Here is a 26,477-nt window from a genome sequence, read left to right on the forward strand (position 1 = left end):
CTCTATGGGGTCTGTGGGGCCCATATAGGTTCTATGGGGTCAATACGGGGTTGTGGGGTATGACCCCTCTTTGGCAGCCCCCCCTTTCCCCCAGCTGTCCCCACACTTGCTGGAGGTGTGGGCACGATGCCACCATCACCCTCCCAGCTGTGCACAGCAGCTGCCTGGAGCAGGGCGGGCTCCTGCTGCTCAGACCTCATTGCACTCATTGACTCAGGGCTGTGTTTGTACCTTTGGGGTGTAAGAATCACAGTGTGGGTGCATCATACCCGGGGCTATGCTGGCACCCAGCCCTGCTGTGAGGCTGCATCATTGCCTTCCCAGCTCTGAGCTCACCGCAGCGTGTCGGGAAGCAGCAGCAGTCAGCCTGGGCTGCTCCAGGGCTATAAGCAGAGATGAAGCATCTCAATGCTGGAGGAGCTTTCTGGTTGTCCTGGTTCCGTGGGGCGTGTGGGACCCAGCGTGCGGCTGTGGGGGTGGAAGAGGAATGGGAAAAACAGGGAGACAAAGGGTTGGCAGCCCAGCCTGCAGCTGCACAGGGGGGAAATGATGCTGAGGAGGGGGGAAACGGCGCCGGGGGCCGCCAAGGCTCCCACCTACGCTGCCTTGTAGCAGGACACAGCTTCCCCGGCCCCAGCATCTCCTCCCAGCACTGCATGGGGGCAGGAAGGGTGGTGCTGGGGTGTGGGTCCTGCTGGCATCGTGCCCCCGCTCCCAACCTATGGGCTGGGCCCATAGAACTGTCCCCAGGGTGCTGACCCCTTGCTAGCACAGCACGGTGACACCAGCACGCAGCCCAGACGTGGCTGCTTAAGGTGCCCGGCTGAATGCCCCGGCACAGCCCCGAGCTCCAGGTCAGGCTCAAACAATGGCTCATTTCAGCACATCCGCTCCAGGAAGGTTCCCCATCCCCGTCCCCAATTGGGCTCCGATCCAAAGCGTTGTGCCTCGCTCTTCCCCCAGCCTCCACCTCCGGGTGGGAAGGAGCTGCGTCCCCAAGCATCCCCACCATCTATAGGCTGTGGGGATGGGGAGCCCAGAGAGCTGTAAGGAACGGAGCTGGGATCTCTCTCTGTCCTGTTGGAGCCCAGCCAGGCAGCCCTGGGAAAAGCAAGTCCTCATCCATGGGAAAGTCCTGCGAGGAGAAATCCCTGCCCGGCCCCACAGCTCCCATGGGTGCGAGTGGCCTGGCGTGTCCCCAGCATGGTGGGTGCAGGCAGGGGGGTGGCATGTGGACAGAGCCCCCCTCACTGCCCTTGTCCTCTTCTGAGCAGCCCCAAACCCTGCACAGCACGGAGACCCCCCACCCCCTTCCTAAATCTGGTGACGCTGTGATTTTTGGGCTCTTCCTTCCTACTGGGGAAGCCCGGTGACGTGGAGAGCTGAGACCTCGGGTGTCCGTTCCAATGGGAGCTGCAGCATTAGCAGGGGGCAAACATGGAGCACAGCCGGGCCCCCGCCTGTCCCTGCACCATAGGACCCCCCGCCATCCAGTCCTATAATCCACCCTATTGTGCAGGCGGGTGCCCGGCCCCGGCCCATCTGGCGCCAAGACAATGGGGCCTTTTTCCATCCGGCAATAGCCAGGGGGAGATGAACTCAGCATCTTCCGAAGGAAAAGGCCTGTTTATAAATAGCCGTCCCCGCTCTGCCGGCTTCCCCCAGCCCCAAAGCCTTCCCCTCTCAACTGAGAGAGGATCCACAGGCACAGACGTGATGGACCGTCCCAGTTTGGCTGTGCACATTGCGAGTGATAGGGCACTACGTGGCCATCTGCACACTATGCAGGGCTGCACCTGCTTTGGGCTGCAGGGAGCCCACATCCATGATATGGGGTGAGCATCCAGCCCTGGCTATAGGGCTCCTTCCCCATGCCCCCAGCCGGGTAGGGTTTCCCCTTCGCTCCCCAGCTGTCCTTGTCCATTTGAGCTGTGTGTTCTTGGAGCAGGGTTGCATGCCCCAAAGCCTTCCCCACCATCCCCAGGGCAAATATGGGGCTGGGTGTCCCCCTTTGCCATCTCAGCTCCTTTTATGGGAGCTTTGCCACTACTCGCCATCTGCAAAGCCGCCTTCCATCCATCCCCAGGTGCACAAATCCAGATGTCATCTTCCTTCCCCCCCTTTCCTCTCACATCCTTCCTCCCTCCACCTGCTAAACAAAGCCCCGTAGCCATGGTCAGTAATCCCTGCAAGAAGGGAGAGCGGAGGCATAAAGGAGCACTGGGAGCCCAGCCGAGTAAGGGAGCTTTCTGCTGAGCCATGGGACATCACAGGGCTCTCAGCCCCATACACAGCCCCTCCTGTAGCTACAGAGCCAGGTACAGGAGGAACAAAATGCAATTACAACCCGCCTGCAGCTGGGGATGCTCAGACAGCCCTGCTGTGGTCACACAGCCTGTGGGGCTGCCCCACACCTCGAGCAGAGCAAGGATCCATGCACCGACCTCCCTGCTCCGGCTGCGTGTGCGGGATGGTGTCCCCACGGCACGGCGCATGCTGTTTGTTTGCATAGCAGCGAGCAGGAGCCGAAGCCAAATCCATTAAGCAAGCAAATAAATAAGAAGGCGTGAGATAAAGCAGCTGAAGGCAGCCCGCCTGCTGTGCTCCCTGCTGAGCCTTCACCCACTGGGTGCCAGGTGATTTCATGCTCAGCCTCCCTCTCAAACCCATTAGAACCACGAGGTTGGTTGGGAAACAACAACCACCATAGGAACAAGTTCTCTTCAAAGCAAAGCGCCCCTAAAGCAGGAGGCACACAGCACCCGCTGCCAGGCTGTTTGCTCATGGGACCAACGTTGCCCTTTTCCCAAGGGCTGGGAGTTTTCATTTTGCTTTGTTTTTAATGCGGAATAAAGGCTCGCAGTGGAACTGAAGGCACAGCAGCGTGGCAGCCAGGCTCTCCCACTTGTTTGCTTGCAGCTCTGGGTGCTTTCTCTGCCCTCACTGGGTGGCATTGGGGTTCATTCACTAAACAAGCAGAGCACGGGGCTGTGGTGCAGCACCCAGAGACCCCCATGTCACCTATATGAGCATCCTCATGATGAACCCATAGAGAAGCCAGTGAGGTTCTGCTCCATGCACTTGTTCTTGGAGGGCCGCCCCTCCACACAAGCAGCGCCAGACCAGGAGCCTTATCACTGCCCAGCGCTGCCATTTTAAGTAACTAATCTCGCCGGGAAAGAATTTAATCATTTCCGATGAATCATCGAGTCCATTTGGCTTGGAAAGGGTATATGGGGGGGGGGCTGCTCAGGCACTCAGCCAAGGCAGGAGGGGGCAAGGAAGGGGCATGGTGAGGGCTGGTGTGGGGCATTGCAGGGGCTGGGGGGTGAGAATGGGGATGCTGAGGGGACTGATGGCATAGAGAGGGGCTGGGTGGGGTGGGTAGAGGTGTGCAGTCCCAGGGTCCGTGTTGCAGAATCAAAGCACAGGGGGGCAGAGCTGGAGGTGGGCACCCTGTCTGCAGCAGGATAAGGGTCATCGAGCTTTGGGTGCAGATGGGAAGAGGGCAGGAGGGGCTTCGAGGGAGCTCTGGTGCTTCATCCCCCAGCCTAGATCTGATGGAGAATAGGGACACTGAGGCACAGACGGGCTGCAGCGCGGATTGAGGGCTGCTCTGCTCTTTGGGCTTGCGCTGGGAATGGGTCTCAGTGGGGTTGCGTTGGGGACGGGTGATTTCCCCTGGATAATAGCAGCCTTGTCCGCCCCACCGCCCCCGTCCGGCCCCCAGCCAGCCCTGTGCCCCGGCCGTACAAACCTCGGCTCTTCCACAGCCGCCCCATTCAGCAGCTGCGCGGGGGTTGGGGGGCAGCTTTGTGCCATGGGGCCCCTCCGTGGGGTTTTGCTATAGGGAAGGGACTCGGGTTGGCAGCGAGCATCCCTGCCGGTACGGAGAGCGGGGTCTGGGGGCAAAGCCACAAGGATGGGGGTCTGTATGGGCTGTTAACGACAAAAGGTATTTCGTTCTCCCGGCTGTTCCCGAGCCTCAATCCGTGGCTTCAAGGTGAGCCAGCCGCTTTGGGGGCTGCTTTATGGGGCGGCCCGAGCCCCTGTCTGCTATTCCCATAGAACGGCAGCCCGCTCCCACCCCGCCCCCCAACCCCCGAGGGGTTCCCACCTCCAGCGCCTCCCTGTCTGCTCCCAACAACCTGAGCAAGCCCAGGCAGGGCGGGCGGGGCGGCAGGAATGAGCCGCTAAAGGAACCCGGCTCCGGAACCGAACCGAGTCGGCATCGGGGTGGGGCGGTGGGAGGGGGAAAAAGGGGAGCGGAGCTCGGCACCGCGCGACCGCTGGGGGGGGATAAGGGGCCGCGGGTGGGGGGCAGCAGCACCGCGCCTTCCTCCTCATCTCCGCCTCCTCCTCCTCCTCCTGACGTCAGGCAGCGGGTCCCGCTCAGTCGCGGACGGGCGGCGGTGGCAGCGGGCATGGCTGGGGGGCGGCGGGCGGCCCCGAGCTGCGGTTGGGGCTGGAGGGGCGGCTGGGGCTGCTGGCCCCTCCTGTGCCTCCTGCTGTGCTGCGGTAAGTGGGGCTGGGGGTCGGGAGGATCCGGGAGCACCTGCGGGACTGCGGGGCTGGTTGTGGGGTGTGGCACCGGGAACACCTGGGGGGGAGAAAGGGGGGATGCAGCCCGACATGGGGTGGGACGGGGTGATTCGCTGTTGGGATGCGGTTGGTTTGTAGGGTGTTCGTGGGGTGGGGCTGCTCGTGGGGTGCATTTGGCTTTCAGGCTTTATGGGGTGCAGCCGCTTTAGCAGCAGGGCGCTGAGTGCAGCTGGTTTTGGTGGAATGCTGCTGCTTTTGGGGTCGTGCTGCGGGGTGCAGCCCTATGTGAGACGGGAGCAGGGCGCAGTTGATTTAGTGCTGGGAAATGGTGCTCGCAGGGTCCCCTTCCCCACCTCTCCCCGTGCTTGGGATATGGCCAGACCCCGCTCCTGCATTTGGGATGTGTGGGGCTGGGGGTTGTGCTGCTCCCCCTCCCCAAATGGACCTGCAGGGCCCCATGGGCCGTTCCCCATTCAGGCTGTAGTGCAGACAGCCGGGGGGAGCTGACGCCCTTCGGGCACCGCCTGGCCAGAGTCCAGGAATGCTAAAACCGTGCTGCGGGGGAGCGGGGTGGGAGCAGCCCCCGCCCCCATCCCCGAGCCCGTCCCCGCCCTACAAGTCCCCATGCTCCGCTTCAGGAGTGGATGTGTGTGTATATATGTATGTGTGTGTGTGTGCAGTGCTGTCCGTGGGGCCGCTTTGCAGCCCCCTAAAGCAGCACAGAGTAAGGGATGCCCTCTGTATCCCCATGGGCAGGTGGTTGGTGGTAGCCCCATCCCTGTGCTCTATGGGGCTGAGGTGAGGGCATTGTGCCCGCACGTGTGTCCCGTGTGCACGGGATGCCTCGGTCAAGCCGTTAGGAAGCATCCACCCCTTTCCTTCTAAGGAGTTTTTCCCCAAGCGCCGTGTTTCTTTTGGCTTTTTACACTCTTTCTTTTTTTATCCTCTTTCCAGTCCATTTTCCCCTGGTTTATGGGCTGTGCTTCCTGCCCCACACCGTGCCCTCCCCATACCGGGGGTCCCCATGCTTCACCCCTACCTCCCTACAGCACAACACGGGGGTAACCCTGCTTTGATTGAGGCCTGGGCCGAGAGCTGAGCTCCCACCCCCAACCCGTGCTGGGATCCCCTTCCTCGCAGCACACGTGTCGAGTGAAGCACCCATTGGTTGGCAGCACGATGGTGTTGGCGAGCAGAGCTGCTATGAAGGGCTTGATGCTTCCCAGAACCATCAGGGGCTGCAGCCAAAGCCGTTCCCAGGCAGGATGGTGGCTTGCTGTGCACCCTCACATGGGGGTATACGCAGTGGGGCTGTTGGGGTTGAGTGTGAGATTTGCCATTCCCATTGGGGAAGTTTACTGGGGGCTTTGGGATGGCAGCACAGCATTGGCTCCATCACCATCCCCATCTCCCCCCAATAGGAAGCAGAACCCCATTGCATCCCCCCCCCAAGCCCTTCAGCTCCGTGTGCTGCCTGCACACCTCTGCTCTGCAGTCGGCTGCTGGAGGGGCCGTGCTGCTCCCCACCCCCTTCCTCTGCTCTAAAAGCAAATCTTTGTTCTTGCAGAGCTCTGGCTGCGGGCCGCCTGTCCGCCAGCCAGATGGAAAGGCACGGGGGCTCTCCTCCCTTCCCGGCTCACTTGCTGCAGGCGGCCCCTCCGCATCTCGAGGTCTCCCTTTGGAGTTATGCCAGCCTCTCAGGGCTCAGTGTTAAGAGCTGGAGCTCAGCTCTGCAGCCCGTGCATGGCCAATAGTTCTCCAGCCCGACTGGAGAACCCATCGCTGGGTTGAGGGGGGTCTGTCCTTGTGTCCCCATTCAGCAGTGCCTGAGGTGTCACCAGCTGCTCCTTATAGCCTGGTGCCTGGCTGAGCCCTTCACACTGGGTATCCAACCTGTCCTGGGGGAGGTGGGGAGCAAGGAGAGGTGGGGAGGGGGCTGCAGTCTCCCTGTTGGCCTCTTCAAGGGCAACCAATGGAGCAGGAGGGGTTCCTGCTGCCAGCCAGGGATGCCAGCCATTCCCCAGCTGTGAGTTCATGGTTTCGGCTGCTTGGCGGCCAGGCTGGGGGCTGTCATGCTGAGTGGGTGAGCTCTGTGAGCTGCAGCTTTCCTGGGGCTGGGGAGCAGAGCCTGACATGCCCATGTCTGTGGGTGCCAGCTCAGGGCCAGGTGCCTCCTGTTCTGCACTCAGTGCAGTTTCCTGACCCCATTGCACACTTTATCTCTGGGGCTTTCACCTGTTTATCCAACATCTCTTTTTCCTGCACGCTGTTTGTCCCTCTGCTTAGTGCCAGCTGTGCTGTGCCTATGGAAGTGCTGAGGGGCAGGAGTGGGCTGCTGTGTTGTCCCAGCTGTGCTGGTGGTGTGAGCCAGCACTTTGGATATGGCAGATAAGGGCTCCTGGCTGCATTTTGGGGCTGTGCCCACTTCACACAGAGCATTTTATGGGCACGGCGTTACCCTTTGAAGCTGCTGTGTGGCTGTCACCAAGCAGTGCTATCAGGTGGCTGTTGACACAGCTGCCTTCCTACAGCCCTCTTATCTCCCGTTCTCATACTGGGTGGTGGGCACAGCCATTCCTGGGCTCCCCATTGCCATCCCATCCAGGGGCTCGTTGCTTTACTGCTGTGCCATCCGTGCCATGACACAGCTCTGAGCTGGGGCTGCTCAGTCTCAGTGCAGGGCAGCTCCGGGCTCTGGATCAATAGCCATTACCTTGGAGCAAGGCCAGGTGCTCCATTAGTGCTGCAGGCCCCCATGCTGCAAGCAGGGATATAACAAGGAGCTCACCTTTATATTGCAGGGAGGGTGCTTGGGTTGCTGGCTCTTAGGGTGGAGACCTGGGGTGATCCCTGGTCCTGCTGTGCTGGGGATGTGATGTGAGGGTGCTGTTCCTCCCCCAGGTGTATCTGGCAGGCTGGAGGTCCACATGCCAGCAGTGCTGGAAGTGGAGATTGGGAGCACAGCCAGACTGGAGTGCGGCTTCTCCATCCCTGGGAACGTCTCCTTCACCTCCATCGAGTGGTTCTATGTGAGTGATGTTGGGGTTGGATGGCCAAACTTGGGGCTGTCCAAGGGGTTCTACATCGGGCTGGTCCCCAGGTCAACCATGGGCACTCCAATCGGGTGAGGCTGTGCGTCATCACCGCCAGTGGGGCACGGATAGATGAGACGGAGTACGGCGAGAGGCTGTCGGTGGGGGAGGACAAGGCTCTGTCCATCAGCAAGGTGACAAGGCAAGACAACGCCAGGACCTTCATCTGCCGGGTTGGGGCTGACGGACGGGGTGTGGGGGAGAACCACACCGAGCTCTACACATACAGTGAGTGATAGGGCAGCCGTGGTGTGAGGTGGGGGGGATCCTGTCCTGCTCCTCCTAATACATGGAGTGGCTTCTTCCAGAGGTCCCCGCTCCCCCTGAGATCACACCCAACTCGGCCGGCATCCCCGCACAGAACAGCGACATGTCGGAGGTGAGGAGAGGTCCCCAATTCCCCATCCCCACAGGGGCACCCCCAGGGCTGTGCCGTGCCCATGGTGCTCCCTGCTGCTGCAGATTGCTCAGTGCAGGAGCGAGAACAGCTTCCCGTCCCCCAACATCACCTGGTACAAGAACGGGGAGCCGCTGCTGCAGGAGGAGGACAGTGAGTTGGGATGGGGATGGGGATGGAGAACCGCATCCCTCCATCAGAGGGACGGGATAGCTGTGCCCTCCATGCTTGTGGGATGGGAACAGCATCTGCATCTCTTGCAGAGACAAAGATCCTGACCACGTTGGTCCGCCAGTCGAATGGGCTGTACACGGTGGTCAGCACGCTGTTCAGCAAGGTGACAAGGGAGGACCGCAGCTCCCTCTTCCACTGCACTGTGCATTACTGGCTGCGGGGACAGATGCTCACCAAGGACTCTATACGGGTGAACGTCACCGTGTTCTGTGAGTTGGGGGGCAGGGGCTGTTTGCAGTGCTGTGGGTCGGGACCTGCACCCACCCTGCCTGCTCCCTCCTCCCACAGACCCCACGGAGCATGTGGAGCTGCGCGTGGTGAGCAACTCGGGGATGGTGAAGGAAGGGGATGATGTGAAGTTGGTCTGTGATGCTGATGGGAATCCGGCCCCTGTCTTTAGCTTCTTCAAGAGAGAGGTAAAGGGGGGCAGGGTCAGACCCCTCTCCTTTGGCATCCCCTGTCCCAGTGTGGAGGGGCTGAGGGTTGTGTTGTCCCCACAGCTGGAGGACAGCTGGCAGGATATGACCTCGCTGGCTGACACCAACAACGGTGTGCTGATGCTGCACGATGTTAACAAGAGCAGCAGCGGGCTGTACAGGTGCCAGACGTTGGACTTGGATGATATGACACAACATGAAGGGGATGTGGAGCTGATGGTGAACTGTAAGGCTGGGGGATGGCACACTGTGCCCTGCGGGTGGTACCCCATCCCTCTGCTCACACTGCCCTGCTCCACATCCCTCTCCTAGACATCGAAGGGGTCCAGGTGAAGATGGAGCCGTCCTCACCCCTTCATGAAGGGGACAGTGTGAAGCTGAGCTGCAATGCCCACAGCCCCGTGGCCCTGGATTACCAATGGAGGGATGCAAAGGTGAGCAATGCTCGGGTATTGGCGTGCTGGGCTGCCCCTTGGGGTCCATTCCTGCCATGGGATGTGGGAGGTGCTGACCCCCAGCCCTGGGTTTCCCTCTCCAACAGGGCAGGAAGGTGGCGGAAGGCAACCAGCTCCACCTGAGCAACCTCACCTTTGAGACCTCCAGTAACTTCAGCTGCAGAGTGCAGGCTCGCAGCGTGCCAGGGCTGGAGCAGAGCAAGCAGGTGGCCGTGGCTGTGCGGGGTAAGGATGGAGATGGGATGAGCATCATGCTGCTTCCATCAGCCCCATCCCATGGGGAGATGCAGACACTCGCTGTCTCTCCGTGCAGGGGAACCACGCATTGTGGCCATCAGCTCCCCGCTGTACGTGCGGCAGGATGAAGTCATCAACCTGACCTGCAAGGCCATCGCCTTCCCCCAGCCCTCCATCCACTGGAGCATCAATGGGACGGTGAGGGATGGGTGGGGGCCGTGGGTGGCTCTCGGGATGGGGACTGTGTGTGGGTGCTGAGCCCTGTGCTTCCCATATCCCTACAGACCCACGAGTACATGGAGAACAAGCACATTGCCAGCAACCTGACGGTGCGTGTGAGCCACGACCTGCTGCGGGCAGGAGCCACATGCCGGGTGTCCAATGCTCTGGGGGTCAGCGAGAAGCACATCCAGCTGCTGGGTGAGCCCCATTGCCCCTATTTCTGCTCTGTGCCACTGAGAGTCATGCTGCTGTCTGGCCTGGGGAGGGAGCCTTCTGCATCTGCTGCTCCTCTCCCTGTTCAGACAAGGAATGAGGCTCTGTCTCCACCTGCAGGGGTGAAAAAGCTGCTGCTTGGTCTCATTCTATTGCCCAGCAAAGCCAGCAAGGGTGCAAAGGGATGGCTGGGAGGGTTGTGGTGTCACCATACCCGGAGCTCTACAAGGACTGTGGATACGTGGCACTTGGAGACAGGGTTGGGGTTGGACTCGGTGTTGTTAGAGGTCTTTTCTAACCTTCGTGGTTCTGTCATTTCCATGCGTCCTGCAGGCAGCAGCTGGTGCTTTGCTGGGGAAGGAGCTCCTTTCTTACCCCTGGGAGCACAGATGTGATGCACGCTCACCCCCTCCTCTCCTCTCCTGTCTAGATCAAAAGACATCAGAGAGCAAAGGCATCATCATCGTGGCCATCATCGTCTGCATCCTTGTGGTGGCCGTGCTGGGCTCCATCATTTACTTCCTGCACAAGAAAGGCAAGATCTCATGTGGCCGCAGCGGCAAACAGGACATGTAAGCACCGCCGCCCTCGGGGCAGAGCTGCTTTGCCATCACCACCGCTTCCCATCCCATCCCACCTCCCCCTGCCCAGCATGGCAGGCTGGGCCGCTTCCAGCTTCCCGCGTTGAGGAAGGAGCAGAGCTTTAGAGCAGCCAAAGGGACCCATCCCCAGGGAGGGGCTGTACAGCACAGGGCTTCCCCCAGCTGGAGCATCGTCCCCAGCCACCCCCTGCCCTATGGCATCCCCCAAGGTGGAGCCTGGGGGCTCGGTTTGCCTCTCTATCCCCCAGCCACGTGCCCTTGGCTATGGCAAAGATGTCTCAAAGTTGTCACCTCCCTCCCTTAGCACAAAGCCAGAGGCACGTAAAGACAAGAATGTAGTTGAAGTTAAGTCAGATAAACTTTCCGAAGAGGCTGGGCTCCTGCAGGGTGCCAACGGAGAGAAGAGGTCGGCTGCTGACCAGGTAGGACCGAGCATCGTGAGCTGGGGCCAGGGCTGTTGCAGCAGCCAGAGGTGCTCCAGGTAACGCTTTCCTCCTCTCGCAGCCTCCCCCCACCCTGCATGGGCCTCCATCATCCATCAGCAGCGCTCGAGGAGGGGCTGGGAGGGAGGGGAAGGGGATGATGTGCTGCTTTGAGGATATATAGGGCTGCTCTGCCAGCTCTGCTCTGTGCCAGCCCTGAGCACTTCAGGAAACAGCTGCCTGGCTGTGAGCCCTGCAGGCTGCCCCAGGGGTGCTGGGGAAGCGGCTGCACGACCAGCCCTGGCAGAGCTCAGCCCATTGCAGGCTGAGATGGCTCTCCCAGGGCTCAGAGCCCCCAGTGCCCTGCCAGGCTGTCACTGTGCCAGGGCTGGGCTCTGTGTGCTCATCCCATAGAGCAGCACTGAGCAGGCTGTGCTCCTGTTAGCATTAGTTTAGAATGGCCCCAGCCCCTCCTGCTGCCAGCACAGCTCACTGCTCCATGCCCTGGGAATGGCACACACTCCTGTTCTTACCCCCACCTGTTTTGTTTTATTAACTAACTGCTTTCCTCCTTCCCCCCCCTATTTCTCTTCTATTGGCCTGAAGAGCGAGAAATACATCGATCTGAGAAACTAAGAGAGGGCGATCTCCTAAGTGCTTTCATCCTTCGATCCTTCCCTGCTCTTGGATGGCCTTATCCCCCCCCTGCCCCACACCTGGGGGCCACAGCCAGAGGCAGCGACCCCCCCCGACAGCTCACAGCGGGGCTGACGGGTTGTCGGCTCAGCAGCAGACTTCGCTTACTGCTACGGAGAAGCCAACAGCAATACTCACACCCCACTCGGCTTATCTACCTGATGGAAGGGTTTGGAGGCTTTTCTTGTTTCTTTTAGTTTCGTTTTTTTTGTAATGGAAACCTGTTCTGTACGTGTGTGAGGAGGTTTGGATGCGTTGCTTTTGCAGCGGGATGCCCCAGGCAGTCTATAGGCACATGGGGGGGGGTGTGCAGCTGGGAGGGGAAGGGCTCTATTAGGGGATGTGGGGGAGGGCTTTGCTCTCAGACAGGTGCCAGAGCTCTGAGCTCCCCATGTTTGGGGCTGTGTGTAATAGGGAGGGAGGTGGGATGGTTGAGTTTGGGTGTGAGCCGAAGGAATGCGAGGGCAGCGCCAGGCAGCGCCGGCTCAGGGCTGGATTTGTTGTTTTATTCCCTTTTCCTTTTTTTTTTCTTCTTCATTTTGTTGTCTTCTTTCCTCTTCCTCTTCTTCTCCCCCATTTTCTCCTTCCCCATTTTCCCCCTAAACATCCCACCCCCCATTTCTCCCCTCTTTTCCTTCCCCCTCATTCTCCCCCCTTTTCCCCCCATCCTTTTTTCCCTCTATTCCCTTTTCCTCCCGTCCTCCTCTCTTCTTCCCCCGCTCCTCTCTTCTTCCCCCCTCTCCTCTCTTCTCCCCTCTCCTCTTCTTCTTCCCCCTTCCTCTCTTCTTCCCCCTCTCCTCTCTTCTTCCCTCTCTCTCTTCTTCTCCCTCTCTCTCTTCTTCCCCTCTCCTCTCTTCTTCCCCTCTCCTCTCTTTCTTCCCCCTCTCCTCTCTTCTTCCCCCTCTCCTCTCTTCTTCCCCCTCTCCTCTCTTCTTCCCCCTCTCCTCTCTTCTTCCCCCTCTCTTCTCTTCCCCCTACAATAAATCACCCCCAGGGAAAACTACTTCATTTCTTCCTCCCCCACCTTCCCCCACACAAGGGATCAGAACAACCAGAGCCTCCCCATCCCCCCCCATCCCTTCCTCTTCCCCCCCAGCTCTTCCTCCCCCTACCCTGCATTGCAGCAGGACCTCAGGTCACTGGGAGGAGGGACAGCTGCCCCCCCCCCTTCTCCATTCAACCTCCAGAGCTGCAAACGTTGTGGAAACAGATGCTTCAGTTTATATATATATTTCTGTTGGATGGTGTGTGTACATTTCCAGGAGTTCTTTTTTTTTTGTCTGATATTTGCAAGGTTTGTTTTGTTTTTTTATATATATATATATGTGAAAATAAAGTACCGGGTTCAACACTTGGTGGTTGCTTTGGTCCTTGTTGGGGTTGGGGGGGATGCTCTGCTTTGTTCTATGGGGTTCTCAATGGTGGGAATGGCCAACTACTGGATCCGTACCCACTCAATAGCAACCGATCCATCCATTCTCCATTGAATCCATTGAACAAATACGTTTAGTTTCTCATAGATGTGAGACTAAATTCTAACAGGTCTCAGATTCTAACAGAATTAGGGTAGGTAATAACTGAAGGTGATTGATTCTACTATAGCATGAGCCACTCGTGGGGCCTGAGATACAAAGTGGGAACCAACACCCCTCCATCATTGTAAGGGGGAAATAAACCAACATGGACAACTAGAACCACTTATTTCACATCCAGTTCAACCCCTGTGTCCTCATTTGACCCCAATTAACCTCATTTGACCTTTAGGATCCCTTATTTTAAGTGATTTGACCTTGTTTGACCTCTGTGTCCTCATGTGACCTCTGTGTCCTTATTTGACCCCAATCAACCTCATTTGACCTTTAGGACCACTTATGTGATTTGGCCTTGTATGACATCTGTGACCCCATATGACTTTTCTGTCCTTATTTGACCTCAATTAACCTCGTTTGACCTTTAGGAACGCTTATTCTATTTGATTTGACCTCACTTGATCTCTGTGTCCTCATTTGACCTCTGTGTCCTCGTCTGACCCCAATTAACCTCAATTGAGGTTATGACGATCCTTTAGGATCCTTTAGGACCACTTATTTGATGTGATTTGACTTCATGTGAGCCCCTCTGTGCCCTGTATCTTCATTTTACTCCTATTTATCTAGTCCACACAACTCAGGGCAGGCAGTTCTAAGCACATCTTTGCTTCTGTACAAGCCCCAAGGCCCCACAGGGTTCATTAAACATGATGCATTCATTAGACCTCATGAGGACACTAGGTATGTTATACAATGCATTTATACCCATCACTTCTGCTCTCTATACATAGAATCATAGAATCACAAGGTTGGAAAGGACCTATATCTAGTCCAGCCATCCTCCCTTTACCATACCTACATAAAACAACTAAGCCATATCTCCTAGCTCCCTATCCAGATGCTTCTTGAACACTGCAAGATCTGCATTCCACAACTATGTAAGAGATATATAAACTAGATGTAGCAAGTGCAAGAACAGATCAGCACCTACTGCAATAGACTAATGGACATTATGAGAGGCAGATGGGCTCTAGTAGAGCGGCTGTGATGCTTAAGGATCCCCCAACTACAGACCAGATTCCTTTTGTACCCTTAAAGGAGAGGAATAAAGTTGTTGATGTGACTCTGTCTCACAGATTCTTATGGATTCTAGAACCTGTTAATGAAGATTAGTACAATACGATGTGCTCTATCAATAGACTTAATAGCATTAACGCACCATCCCAGGCTCGGCTGCTTTGATCAGGCTGACTCCAGCTGGATGTTCTTCCAGGACCCACAGAACCAACACAACTCAGCCCATCTGCTACAACAAAGGAAATTTTATTTAAAAATAAAACTTTTGTTTCGTTTTTCTTCTCACTCTTTTCTTTTTTTTAACCGACACAAGGTGAATGAAATCCCAAAGAAGCTCTTTAGTGGGCAGCACACAAGAAATGGAAACAATTAATAAATAACATTAGTATAACCTCTAAACATTAACAATGCATTTGCAAACAAAATGAGGACTTTAAACCAAGTGAACCTTAAAGCTCAGCTACTCTCTGTAAGAATATTTACCTTCTGTTTTTCCTTATTCTTTACAGATCTGAAAGGATTAAATACTGCTATTATATTTTATATTAATGACACTATTATACTTTGTTTTTTTTTTTTAAATATTTTTTTGTGTGTGTGTGTGAAAATCTCAACGTTTTTAACACTGATATTATACAAATGGGTATTTGTCATTCAGCTGCTCCTCCCCTGCCAGGAGTTTCAAATCAAAACCATTTCAAGGAGGAACTTTTAAGTGTCCTTATTCCCCTCTCATTTCCAATGTGGCACCTTGAAGGCAGTGCCCTGGGAGCTGCATTTTGTAATTGCTCAACAAATAAACAGCCAACCAACTGAACAAAAACCATGTACAGTAATGACCCTACCTTGGGATTGGCTGCAGTAATGCAGTGAGCCTCATGCAGGGAGCAGCACACTGAGCAGCAGAGCCCTTATGCACAAAGCAGGGGCTGCACACCTTCACCTGCAGCTTGTGCAGGGACATGCAGAGCAGGGCAGTGCTGCAGATGAAGCTAAAGCAAACTCCTGACAGGATATGTCTCATTGCAGGATCCCGTTCAGCTGTGGTGGCATCCGACTCACCAAGTCAGTGGGGCAGATAGATGATGTGTGCTGCTTTCCTGCTGCTCCCACAGCCCCAGCCCTCATTGCATAAAGGGTTTTCTGCTTGCTTTGTGTCCTGGCTTGGCAGGTTGGGGGGGGAAAAACAGTATATTTAATCATAAACAGAACTCGTATTTTATCACAAGCAAAACCAATACTGGTCCTCCAATTCTTCACACCGAGCTCAGTGCAGCACCAGTGCAGACAAGTCACTGTTAGTAATAGGTAGAGTAGGAAACCTCCACAGCTGAAATGCTACAAAACACAGTGTTGAAGTGACAACTGCCCACCTCTCTCACCCCTCCTGTTCACACCTTATAATGTATCTCAAAGGCAGCACGGGGCTCTTCCTTTCCACACAGGGATACCCAGATCCAGCCCGGTGACACAGCGTTCCCTTAAGAAAGGCACAAGACATTTTGGGTTTCTCTTGTTTAAAAGTAGCATCACAAAGCAGAATAAAGAACAAGGAGGTGAAAGGAAAGGAAGAGAAAATAGCATCAGGCTCACCTTTCTGAAAGAAAAACAGTAAGAAAAATACACTGTACACAGTGCCTGGGTGGACTTCACAGAGCACAGCCATAAAACACAGGCAGGACTCTGCTGCACTTCAGTGGTGCAAGCAAACACACATCTAAGGAAGAAAAGCCAAGGCTTAAGTTTCTTAACTCAGTTGGAGACACAAACAGTGCACGGAAAAGACACATGCAGAAGAATTAGTGATACATGCCACAAAGATTGCTCTCTCTAATCTCTAATACCTGGAACAACATCCCTTGGCACACACAGCCCCAGAGACAGGCCTGTATAAAGCTCTGCTGCGTGTGGGTCGTTCAGCATCACGGCCAGCCTGGAATCAAGGGCTAGAAGGGGATGGGGCATCACTACTCCAATGGCACACGCTGTGCAGGACAAGAGTTAAGGCTTTCCAGCTGGCTGCACTTGGCTCCTAGCAGCCCTGCCTGTGTGCTGCAGCCTCACGCCACACTTGAGCACACTTAGGCTGAGTTTACACAGCAAGGCAGAACTGAAGTGGCTCCAACAGCAACACGGAGTGAGTGGCAGCACTGGAGAGGAGGGAAATACAGAGCAGTTGCTCCCTCACAACACGTTCTTTTATGTGGGTCTCCAGGAGAAAGCCAGAAAATAACACCCAAGCAGTAGGACTGGATGGTCAGGCTCACAACTGCTGAATCTGTGGGCACAGGAGAGGGAGCAGCTCTGCTTCCCCAAGCACAGCATGCACAGACATCAGCCTCCCTGCCAGGCCAGACCCTGCTCTTGGCTGCCTGACCTCTCTGCAGCACTGCAGAGCACGTTGCTGGCTGACAGCGATCTCAGCATCGTGCTGCATTTGCAATTTCAGCCCCAGCCCCAAAATAGCAACAGCAGTGATGGCCTTAAGTGTTGCACTTAAGAGATCTCCTTACAGCTTCAGAGAAATACAGAAAGGAGGGGAGTGAGGTGAGACAGCTCATGCTTTTAAACTACGTGGACCCCACATTATCAATTTACAAAGCTGTAGATTTAGAGAAATACCAATACTCCACACAGAACAAACATTTGATGCTTAGTTTCCTATGCTAACACTGGTCAAGTCCCCCTCTGCAAACTGCAAGTTGCTTCGCTCAGATCTGGAAGCAGCAACCAGATCCTTTAAAAGCTTCAACTGCATCCAACAGCCGCCAGCACTCCAGCAATAATATTTCACGTCGTAACCCTTTGCCCAGTGACTGCTGCTGCCCTCTCAGTGATGCAAGCAATGCAGGACATGCTGTGCAAGGCGAGCAGCCCCTTGGTTCGCACAGAGCACCCTTCATGCAGCAGGCTGTGACCTGCGGATCCCTGCTCCATTTAAATCCCCTCCAGAGGAACTATGCTTCTCACACTCCAGGCAAATTATGCACTGAGTTAAGTAGCTGAGTATGCAAGTCAGGTTTTTGTGAAGTAACTGCCCAGTTCTGACTTGTAAAGCTCAGTGTGATTGTTTTACAAATGCAGAGGTTTCCCAGATCTGCTTCAACACAAGCTCTGGTAATTCCTTGGAGTAAGGGCAGTGCAAAGAGCCCCCGTGTTGTTTCGATAGCCATGCAGAGAAACTGCTGAGTTTATTTTACTTCAAAGCAGGTAAGATACCAACAAATACATCAGCTGCATCTACCAGCCCCACACAACAGCCTGGCACAAAGACAACTGGCTCCCAAGAAAGATGTCTGAAGGAGACGACGGAATGTGCGTGAAGGCCACGAGTCTGCGACAGCCACCATGCAGTTAAGATAAATAACACATCGTATTTACCAGGTGCAATATTCCTAGAGAAAGAGTGAGTGCCTGGTGATGCTGCTTAAGCCCAACAGGGCTGCAATTGGAGCACCGAAAGCATGGAAGGCTCAAGGCTACAAAAGGAACAGCAGCAGCCAGTTCTCTGCTCTCGGCTCAGCTTCTTCCCACCTCTCCAAAACATGCAGAGCTTTCAGCACATCTTGCTCCCTGGAATCTGGCGCTGCCAGCACAGCTGGCACGAGGACACTTACGACAGCAATCCAGCTCCAAGATTCAAAACACCTGGCAGATGCTGGTCAGGCTATCTCCAAGCAGAAAAGGACAACTCAAATCATAAGCAATAAATGCTACTGTTACAGGTAAGAGGGAAACGCCGTGGCAAACAGGAAGCAATCAAGACCTTTCTTCCAAGGTCTCCTATTTATTCCCAGCAGAAAGTGACCTCTCAACTGCTCTGAAAAGCCTGAGCCAAGATACACAGCAGCGAACAGGACCAAACCTAGTACCATGAACCACAGGACACACTACACCGACCCGGAGACTTTGTTTCTCAGAGCACTCACTTAGAATTCACAGCACAACACACTCCCCCCGGCCTCCAGGGCATCAGCTCTGGGATCCCTCCTAATGAAACCTTCGTCTACCGACACCCTGGAAATTAAATCTGTTCTCTCAAACACGAGGTAGGGGTAAAGGACTCCAAGACACACACTCTATAAAACACCATTCCGCTCCATTCCATTTCACTGCTTTGAAATCTGGAACCACAAAAACCTGATAACTGATTCTCTTAAGAGGCAGGGCTGACCTCCGCATGAAGTCTCTAAAGGAACCCCCTTCCCCTTTGGTGCGTAGCCGGGCTACGGCTGCCCAGGCAGTTGGTCCACAGAAGCTCTAGGTGTGGAGGTAATGTGCTATGTGGCCACGTGTGCAGGGGAGGAAATGGAAACAAACTCACGGAGAATATTCTTGGCCATTTCAATATTGTTATGTGCAATGACCAGAGCTTTCTGAATGTCCTGATATGAGTAGCCTTGGCTCATGAGGTTCTCAATCTCGCTGGAGAGCTGCAGTGATGCCCCGGTGCTGCTGCTGGCTGCTCCTGGCTGGCAGCTCCCTGCTTTGCGCTCGGAATTGATTCTTCGTGGCAGCGGTTTCGGAGGCCTTTCTGGAACTTGAGAGCCATCTGAAAAACCTGGAAGGAGAAATAAAGGCGTCACATTGGGAAAGGGCACGTGACCCTTGCTTGGAACACAGGATGACATCAGACTGGTAAGTGGCACTTAAACACAGCACCGAAGCTGGTGTTGCTTTCTCCAGTCAGCCCATCGTCCCATGCAGCGTCACAGATCAGATCAGCTTCCCTCCCTGTGTGCAATAGCAGCCACAGGGATTCATTATTTGATAGGTACATCAGGCCCATTTATTACATTAAAACTGAAGAAAAATTTGGCCATGGGGGTATGCATCCACGTAAGCAGAGCTGAGGGATCAGTCTTAGAGTGAGACAGAGTCCTGCTGTGATAAAACAGCACAAAGAATGCATAACAGACTGCACCAAACCTACTTTGCAAATGATGAATAGACAGCACCTTAAAGAAAGCTGAACTTGCCTTCCAGAATAACTCCTCGAGGTACTCGGGATGGAGTTCTCTGCACTCAGATCTGTAAGGCTCAGAACGCCCACACAATCCCTCTTTAGGAGTGGGCAGAGATGAAGCCGTCATTGTGGAGCTTTTCTAAAAGACTCTGACCAAAAGCACTAAGATAAAGGAAACAAATTCACTGAGGCTTCCTCACCAACCACAACGCAGTTCATCTCCCTGATCCTCGCAGTACGAGCTTCTTACTCATAAAAAGCTTTTTGTACATTGGAGAGAAAGGACTACCCGCTTCTCTCCCCCAAACTGGCTTTTGAAACAGCTGTTCCAGCTTCAGCTGGTTCCAATTTCAGGCACCGTGGGTCAATTTCAAAGGGCGACTACCAGCTCAGCTTTTTTGGTAAATGATTAAGAAACTAAATTGTAGATCACAATGTATGAGAACATCAATATGCCAGAATTCATCCCATAGAAGTCAGGCTTGCTTAGCACCAGGCTTCAGCAGCAGCCAATACCCAACAATTCAGACAACGGCAGATGCTTCCCAGCGAACTAACATCATGAGCAGATCTCCTACCACTACAAAGCAGAACAACTGCACTATCATTTCAGGGTTGTATAAACAAGGAAGGGTCAATGATTAAGCTCAGTTGTTCATCTGGGAGCAGCATGTGAGCTCCCTTTGCACTTCTTCTCCCTGCCAGCCACATTCTACAGACACAGTGACAAAGGCAGGAAGCAGAGAGGAGTGGCAGCAGCTAATACATGTATCTGATCTAATAAACTCTGAGCTGAGCTGAGGAAGTGAAAGCTCCAAAAGAGGGAACTAATGAAGCAGGTGAATAGAAGGGACAAGCAGCCTTGGGTACGGGAAGCTCAAGGAACAAGAAACTCACTCCTTTTACTTGGAAAATGGCCAGAGTTCAGATGTGCTGAAGCCCAGAGCACCCCAACAGGAAGTTTCAAAGCTTCCTTTTGCACTGCAGGGCAGTCGCAGGGACGACGCCAAGCATTATTCATGAACGCTCCTGGAGAGATGAGGCTTTGGTTTCCCCTTGGTGAACGTGTCTCAGCCAGAAGGACAAGATGTCCCCTGCTTTTTCTTTGGGGACAAAAAGCTGACCTCGCTGAGCCACCAAGTCCTCACTCAAAGACATTGAAAGCATCAAGCAGTGCTATTGTGCCATCTGCTGGCAGCCACCACCTTGGAGCCAGGCAGAAGCCAGTCCAGTCATCCCATATGTGAGCAGCAGTGCTAAAGTTCTGCTTCATGCCATAGTACATAAAGAATCCATGTCCTACAGGACTGAGTGGCTTAGGGATATCCTTCGGGCTGAGAATAGGTTTTGCTAACTGTGATTTAATCATGATTTGCTAGTTAAGTGATTTAAATGAGCGAGGCAGTGCATTTGGAGTCATAAATCAAACTGTGCAATTAAAGACCAGAGTAATTCTGCTTCGTAAAGCTGATTTTACAGCCTGCACACAAAGCCATCAATACCCACAAGAACATCCAGAATACAGCTGTTCTCTAACCTGTTACTGGGTCATTTTCCAAAGACATTCGGCTGAAGGCAGGTGTGGCATTGGAGATATCAGACAGTGTGCGACGAGCAATAGCAACTGGTAGTGGTGGTTTGGGGATATCATAGCCATCCTCTTCATTTTCTGACTCCTCAGGGCCGTTGCTGGCAGTGGCTGCTGCCAGATCCCCTTCATCTGGAACAAGAGGCACAGTCTGAGCTCTGGGGCCGAACAGAGCCTCTGGCTCTCAAGGCAGACTCTGTTCCCGTGTCCACAAACACTGACAGGACACAGAACTAAAGCTCTGCTGCCAAGAACCCATATTCAATGGAAGCTCTTTCCAGAAGGTAGTATGTGATGAAAAATATTTACCATATATGTGGGCTGACAACTGCTGCAGCTGCCTACAGCAACTAAGCCCAGAAAACAAAGTCTTCAAAACAGCAATTCTGTTCAACAACTGCTGGATAATTTTACAGTACATTCCAGCTATGCTTCTCCCCAGCATCCCCACACGCAATTTGCAGTGCACTTATACAAATGCTTCCATGTACATCACAGCTATTTTAACAGCAAAAGCAAGTAACATTCAGCACAAGAAGCTAAATGCTATTCCAGCTGGTACTGGGGTCAATCTATTGCATCTCAGTTTCTCAGCTGTTTGGTTTTGATGGGCTTTTTCTTAGCACACCCACTCACCAGAAGCGTTGACGGTGTCAAAAGCAGAGGGCACTGCTTGGGAGTGAATGTTGTACATTGCTTCATACATACAGCCATCCGCCTGCCGGTCACACTCCAGAGCTCTGAGGGAGAGAACACACATTCTGCAAGTGAGCAGCAGCCACATTTCATTTCTAGTTCACTCTGCTGAGTGTCACCAGGGAAATTCAGCTAACGGAGAAGACAAAACCTCCACCCTACTAAACAAATACGCTTCCCCAGCGCAGTGAGGAGGAAGCACAGCAAGTGCAAACAGAATCTCACCGCAAACTCTGAGTCATTTCCAAAGGCATTTTGATCTCTGGTTTTTGTACAGCAGGACCTGGAGGCACCACTGGCAGAGAGGAGGGTGACATGTATTCAGTGTCTTCATCGCTTTCAGACTGTTCCCCAGGAGGCAGTTTTGGTACGGGCAGTGGTCTGAAGGCAGAATAAACAGGATATAAACACCAGGAAAAAAAACATTTACATTAAATCTAATTAATATCAACGTGTCCTTTCAAAGCCAGAGCTGAAGGAACAAGCAGTCACGTTACATTAACACTGTCTAGAGAAATAATCTGGCTTTTGGTATTCTCAGCAGCCCAGCTGCAAAGTCTCACTGACACAAGGTCATTATGCAAAAAGCAGTTGACAGCACATCATACATCACCTGCTTTGCAATGTGCATTTATAAAGGCCAGCTCAGAAGGAAATTTATGATAGAGCTAATGGCAACCATAGCCTGTTTCCTACTGCCACAGCCAAAGGTAAGCACTCAGCCCCAAACCTCTGGATGCTGATTTCACCTCCTTTCTCTTGGTTGTGTGTTTGGAAGAATCCATCATCTCAGAATGAAACTAAGGCTGGACAGAGTTATGTCAGACTCTCCCTCTGCCACCAGCACGCAGAGACCTACAATTACCTTCCTGTAACTTATGAAAGAACACGTTTTGCAAGCAAAGAGCATACCTGGCAGCTAAGGAGTAGATAGCATTGGCAGACGAGGAGGGTTTAATTTTGGGATGCTCACATTCTGAGGTTGCTGGTGGACCAGTGCTCAAGTTCTGAAAGGAAAAATGCCAACCCAGGAATTAGCAATGCCAGGTCTACCAATGCAGTTGAAAACTTGTCAGCCAGCCACCCAACATGCCCTATTGGGGAATGAAACACCTTCATTTATCCAAAAACATTCGCTGAGACTTAAGAAATTCAGCAGTTCTGTGTTAGTTTTCCCTTCCTGAGAAGCACAAGCAGAGTTTTTCTCCCCCAGCCAACTGCCTGTTTACACAAGAACCAAAGGAACTCTTATCTTTGAGTCTCCAATGACTGTTAGACTCAGCTGAAATTGACCCAAAGGTCAAAATGTTAATAAGGGAAAAGAGCAAAAGGATGTAGAGAAGCATATATACACACAGTGACAGAATCACAGAATCATCTAGTCCAATAAAGTGCAACAGAATGACAGTTGCGCTGGTGTCAATTTCTTAGACAATCTGGCTAAAAAATGTACTTGTTTCAGATTCTATTTTTCAAGAATGATGGAGATTTTATAAGGAAAAAGTAAGCAAATGGAATCAAAGGAAGCCAAACTGCCTCAGGTTTCTCTTAAAGGGCAGTATGTTGGACCACCAAGTTACATACCATGACATTATTAACAGTAACATACCCAAATGTAACTAAGATTTTACTCTGTTAATCATTGCTACTGTGTGCAGGTTTTACACGACTGAAATCTGACGTGTGAATTACACATTTTCAGCACACCAATGCAAAACAGACGTCAGTTTTTCATAATCCAAATGTGGACAGGGTTTGTGAAACTGTGGCTCAGGACTGCTTGAAGTTAAATGTGCGTGACACGCTGAGATTTCAGCCCTGCTCCCAAGAGGCAGGAAAACACATCCCTAAGAAGTCCCCTTGCCTGGCAATCACCAGCTCCTTTCTGCCTCTCCCTTGGCACAGGAATGCCCTGTTCTGATGCATATGAGAAAAGGGCATGACTCAGTTCCCCACAATCTGCCTTCACATCCACTAGATCCACTCACCACTGGGTTGTCCAGGCTGAGCGTGCTCCCAAGCCGATGGCTTTCAGGCCTGGAATCCATCTGAGAGGGCAAGGAGAAAGGAAGCGAGTGCCTGTTTGACAGTTCTCTCCCAGGCCAGTGGTCACCAGGGCTGTGAGCTACAGATGGGGCTTTTGGAATCGGTCGGGAGGGCCAGGGATCCCCCTGACGGTTGGAGGGCACAGGGGGTGGTTTGTCCCTTGCAGGACAGTCTGCTGGTGTGCAGGGCAGGGGCCGCCTCTGAGGCCGAGCATCAGCCCCGATGGAATGTGGTCTATCCGGAGGCGGCGGCGGAGGGAGATCTCGGAGCGTGGGTGGGATGGGCAGAGGCTTGTCTTTGTGAAGGGTACCAGGAGCAGCCTGGAAGGCAGAGGAATGTGAAAACATTGCTTAGTAAAGGTAGTTCAGCTACAAAACAGAACAAGGTTGGGGGCGGGTGGCAGAAAGTCTGGTTTTGTTTCTTTTTTTTTGTTATTTGTTTACATGAAATTATCTCAATGGATGTGCAATAATGCCAAGTTAACCCTCCAGAGACACCTTCTCTACAAGCTTGAGAAGACAACACAGTGTGACTACATGCTGCTACAACAGCTGGGCACCGAACACACCGGGTCATCTTTCTTGAAGGAAAAAACACTCTCGAGGCAGTATTGGATTGGAAAAAATCCAGTACTGGGGCTGAAAATCAGTGAAGGCAATGATGATCACTTGGTCGTTCACCCTATGTGATCAAGCGCTTCAGGTTAGGACCATCTTCCTTCTGTCAACTGTTTGGATGAGTGAGAAGAAAGACAGGTTTTCTAAATAGGAAATAGAAACCACTCCAGAAGGAAGCATTTACTTTCAGCACAGACTAAGCTCTTGCGGGGAACAGAAGAGCTCTTGTGGCCTGACAGAAAGAATACAAAGCCTTGTGTGTAAGCACTTAGGGATGGCACAGAGAACACACAGCATTCAGCAGCACGCTCTCCTTCCCATCTGCCCCACCAAAATCACACCTGAAAAAGGCAATTAGTATGTTTTACCTTTGAAGAGGTGCTGGGGCTGGAAGCCCCAGGTGGATTGGACACTCGCTGTTGCAGAAGATCCAGTCGTGGTGGCACAGGAGGAAGGGTGGCCTGTGGAGCTACTGAGAATGGGGAAGGAGGCCGCTCGACCTGAAAGAGAAGATTGGGATGATAATGACAAAACCCAGCAGAACTCTTTTCTAGAGGCTTTCAAGCTCTGTGACTTTAATAGGCTTTGGTATCACAAATGGTAACAGATGATTATATTAACAACCATACACTAGTAAATTAAGGTAGTTTCACAGCACAACAGCATTTGACTTGCAGCAAACAACCACAAATGCATGTTTAGCAGGGGCACAATAAGAGACAAGCTGTTTTGCTGCTCACTGAGCCCTGAGTAGCAGTATCAAGCTTGCTTCCTTTTCAACACAAGAGGGCACGATCTGCTGCAAAACCTCCTTATCGCTGCAGGCGCTACTGTGCAAGCTGCCTCAACTACAGTGTCATGGCTGTTGTAGCAATCATTAGTGTGCACCAAAACGTCCATTTTTGTCCCCGGAAAGCTGTTTTTTTTATACCTAATGGAACAGTGCATCTTCTCCTCTGTTTATTTTGTGAGCAAGGTTAGTGCTTGGTAACCCTGAGAAACTTTATACGTGTTTGAACTCACTAATGCTAACAAATATGGAATACTAGCCTGCTGCAAACCGCAACAGGATGTCACATCAAGGAAACTGTGCTTTGCTTCCCCAACCTATGTATACAAAAACAATCCCCAGGAATACAGTTTACAGGATCTCACAGGGTAGAGGCTAAAGAGAAATCTGACCATAGGTTAACAGTGTAGAGCAGGAAAAGCAGCTTCTTTTAATGGATTCAACTATGGAAAATGAGCCAAGTTTAAAACCACCTTCCAGTAAAGCAAAACAATGCTTCAAAACTGCAGATGTGCAAGAGCAGCAATACACACTGAGAAAAGAATGGTGAGAGATCCATAAAGCATCCCTGCCCTGCACACATATCCTGGAAGGAAGGTGCACTAATAATGGCAGAGAGCTATCAGACCTTTGTTATACAGTTTTATCAGACATCATGTAAAAAGATGAGAGTCAAACTGTCCTACTCAGCAAAACACCCTGCCCTCTAACCTGTTAGTCATCATGACCTTGGGAAGACTGTGTCTGGTTGGTTGCAGTGATCACTGCACAAAATGGACAAACTTTTGCTGATATGAAGGAATTAAAGCACACGGAGGCGACCTTACTTTGGTACCAGCGAGTTCTTTCATCATGAAGAGGGAATCATCAGCTCTGTCGTCATCATCGTCATCATAGTTGGGTGAGGGAGTTCCTTCTGCACCTTGCCGTGACAATCCTCCTCCTCCTCTGGGGTCGAATGGGTCTACAACAATTGGCTCCGTGCCTTTGATTTCACAGCGGCAAAAAGGACAACCCTGGCCTTCTGATTCCTTCAGGGCAGAGGAGAGATCTGTTACAACCACCATTAAGATGCAGAAATTAAATGCATGGTTAATATACAGGCAGGTTGAAGCCTGCTTTTTGGCAGGTACAGAGAGGAAGAGAGAAATGCAAACTGTACTAGAAATGTGGAGGATTTTCTCTTTGGAGTACAAAAACAACTTTTTAACAAGTCCTTGCACTTCTCGGCTATATACTGAGATAGAGCATCTGAGCAGCTTCTCCCTGGGCAGGGAAAGCTAGCACTGATGTTCCTGAACTAGGAGCATATGTTCCCTCATCTCCATACCTGACAGAAACAGAACAGGAGGATACACTGTGTTTCTGTTGTAAAGCAATTAGTTGCACTCAGGGAGACAAACAAGAGGCAACACCTCACCTGCCATGCAGTGAGACAGGACGTGCACATCAAATGGCCACACGGCTCAATCTTCACATCCTTGTCATTCTCTGCACAGATTTTACACAGCTGAAAAGTGGAACCCATTTCACAGTACAATTCATATTGTTCCTTGGAGAAAAGATGGACAGACGTTGTTGACATTGTAAAACAATGTGCAGGATTTATTGTAGCTACA

The 26,477-nt window shown here is 52.8% G+C and overlaps 2 protein-coding genes across 3 annotated transcripts in view; one reads left to right on the forward strand and one right to left on the reverse strand.

Moving 5' to 3' along the window:
* The first annotated feature begins 4,409 nt into the window (after positions 1–4,409).
* On the forward strand, positions 4,410–11,672 carry MCAM (melanoma cell adhesion molecule). Of its 2 annotated transcripts, XM_015884226.2 has the most exons (15): positions 4,410–4,518; positions 7,444–7,571; positions 7,643–7,862; positions 7,943–8,013; positions 8,097–8,184; positions 8,295–8,474; positions 8,554–8,681; positions 8,766–8,928; positions 9,015–9,136; positions 9,244–9,382; positions 9,471–9,592; positions 9,679–9,814; positions 10,260–10,401; positions 10,736–10,853; positions 11,460–11,672. In XM_015884226.2, the coding sequence occupies exons 1-15, from the start codon at positions 4,425–4,427 to the stop codon at positions 11,487–11,489; spliced, it is 1,881 nt and encodes a 626-aa protein (XP_015739712.1). In that variant the 5' UTR covers positions 4,410–4,424; the 3' UTR covers positions 11,490–11,672. The 2 variants fall into 2 exon arrangements, with proteins under 2 accessions (XP_015739712.1, XP_015739713.1); XM_015884227.2 differs by lacking the exon at positions 10,736–10,853.
* Positions 11,673–14,380: 2,708 nt separating this feature from the next.
* The window catches only part of CBL (Cbl proto-oncogene), a 32,473-nt gene continuing 20,376 nt past the window's right edge, over positions 14,381–26,477 (reverse strand). The window contains exons 8-16 of the mRNA XM_015884016.1: positions 26,279–26,410; positions 25,686–25,889; positions 24,437–24,568; positions 23,394–23,771; positions 22,318–22,412; positions 21,631–21,786; positions 21,346–21,449; positions 20,659–20,841; positions 14,381–18,716 (exon numbers count right to left, since the gene is read on the reverse strand). Coding sequence (XP_015739502.1) covers positions 18,436–18,716; positions 20,659–20,841; positions 21,346–21,449; positions 21,631–21,786; positions 22,318–22,412; positions 23,394–23,771; positions 24,437–24,568; positions 25,686–25,889; positions 26,279–26,410 — 1,665 coding nt within the window. The 3' untranslated portion in view covers positions 14,381–18,435. The remainder of the gene's footprint in view (positions 18,717–20,658; positions 20,842–21,345; positions 21,450–21,630; positions 21,787–22,317; positions 22,413–23,393; positions 23,772–24,436; positions 24,569–25,685; positions 25,890–26,278; positions 26,411–26,477) is intronic.

The sequence above is a fragment of the Coturnix japonica genome, chromosome 24 (assembly GCF_001577835.2).
Source record: "Coturnix japonica isolate 7356 chromosome 24, Coturnix japonica 2.1, whole genome shotgun sequence".
Taxonomy (NCBI): Eukaryota; Metazoa; Chordata; class Aves; order Galliformes; family Phasianidae; genus Coturnix; species Coturnix japonica.

Coding starts and splice junctions, on each gene's coding strand:
- MCAM (XM_015884226.2), top strand. CDS start 4,425: ATGGCTGGGGGGCGGCGGGCGGCCCCGAGCTGCGGTTGGGGCTGGAGG. Junction 8,682..8,765: donor TTAGCTTCTTCAAGAGAGAG/GTAAAGGGGGGC, acceptor TTGTCCCCACAG/CTGGAGGACAGCTGGCAGGA. Junction 10,402..10,735: donor CGCAGCGGCAAACAGGACAT/GTAAGCACCGCC, acceptor TCCCTCCCTTAG/CACAAAGCCAGAGGCACGTA.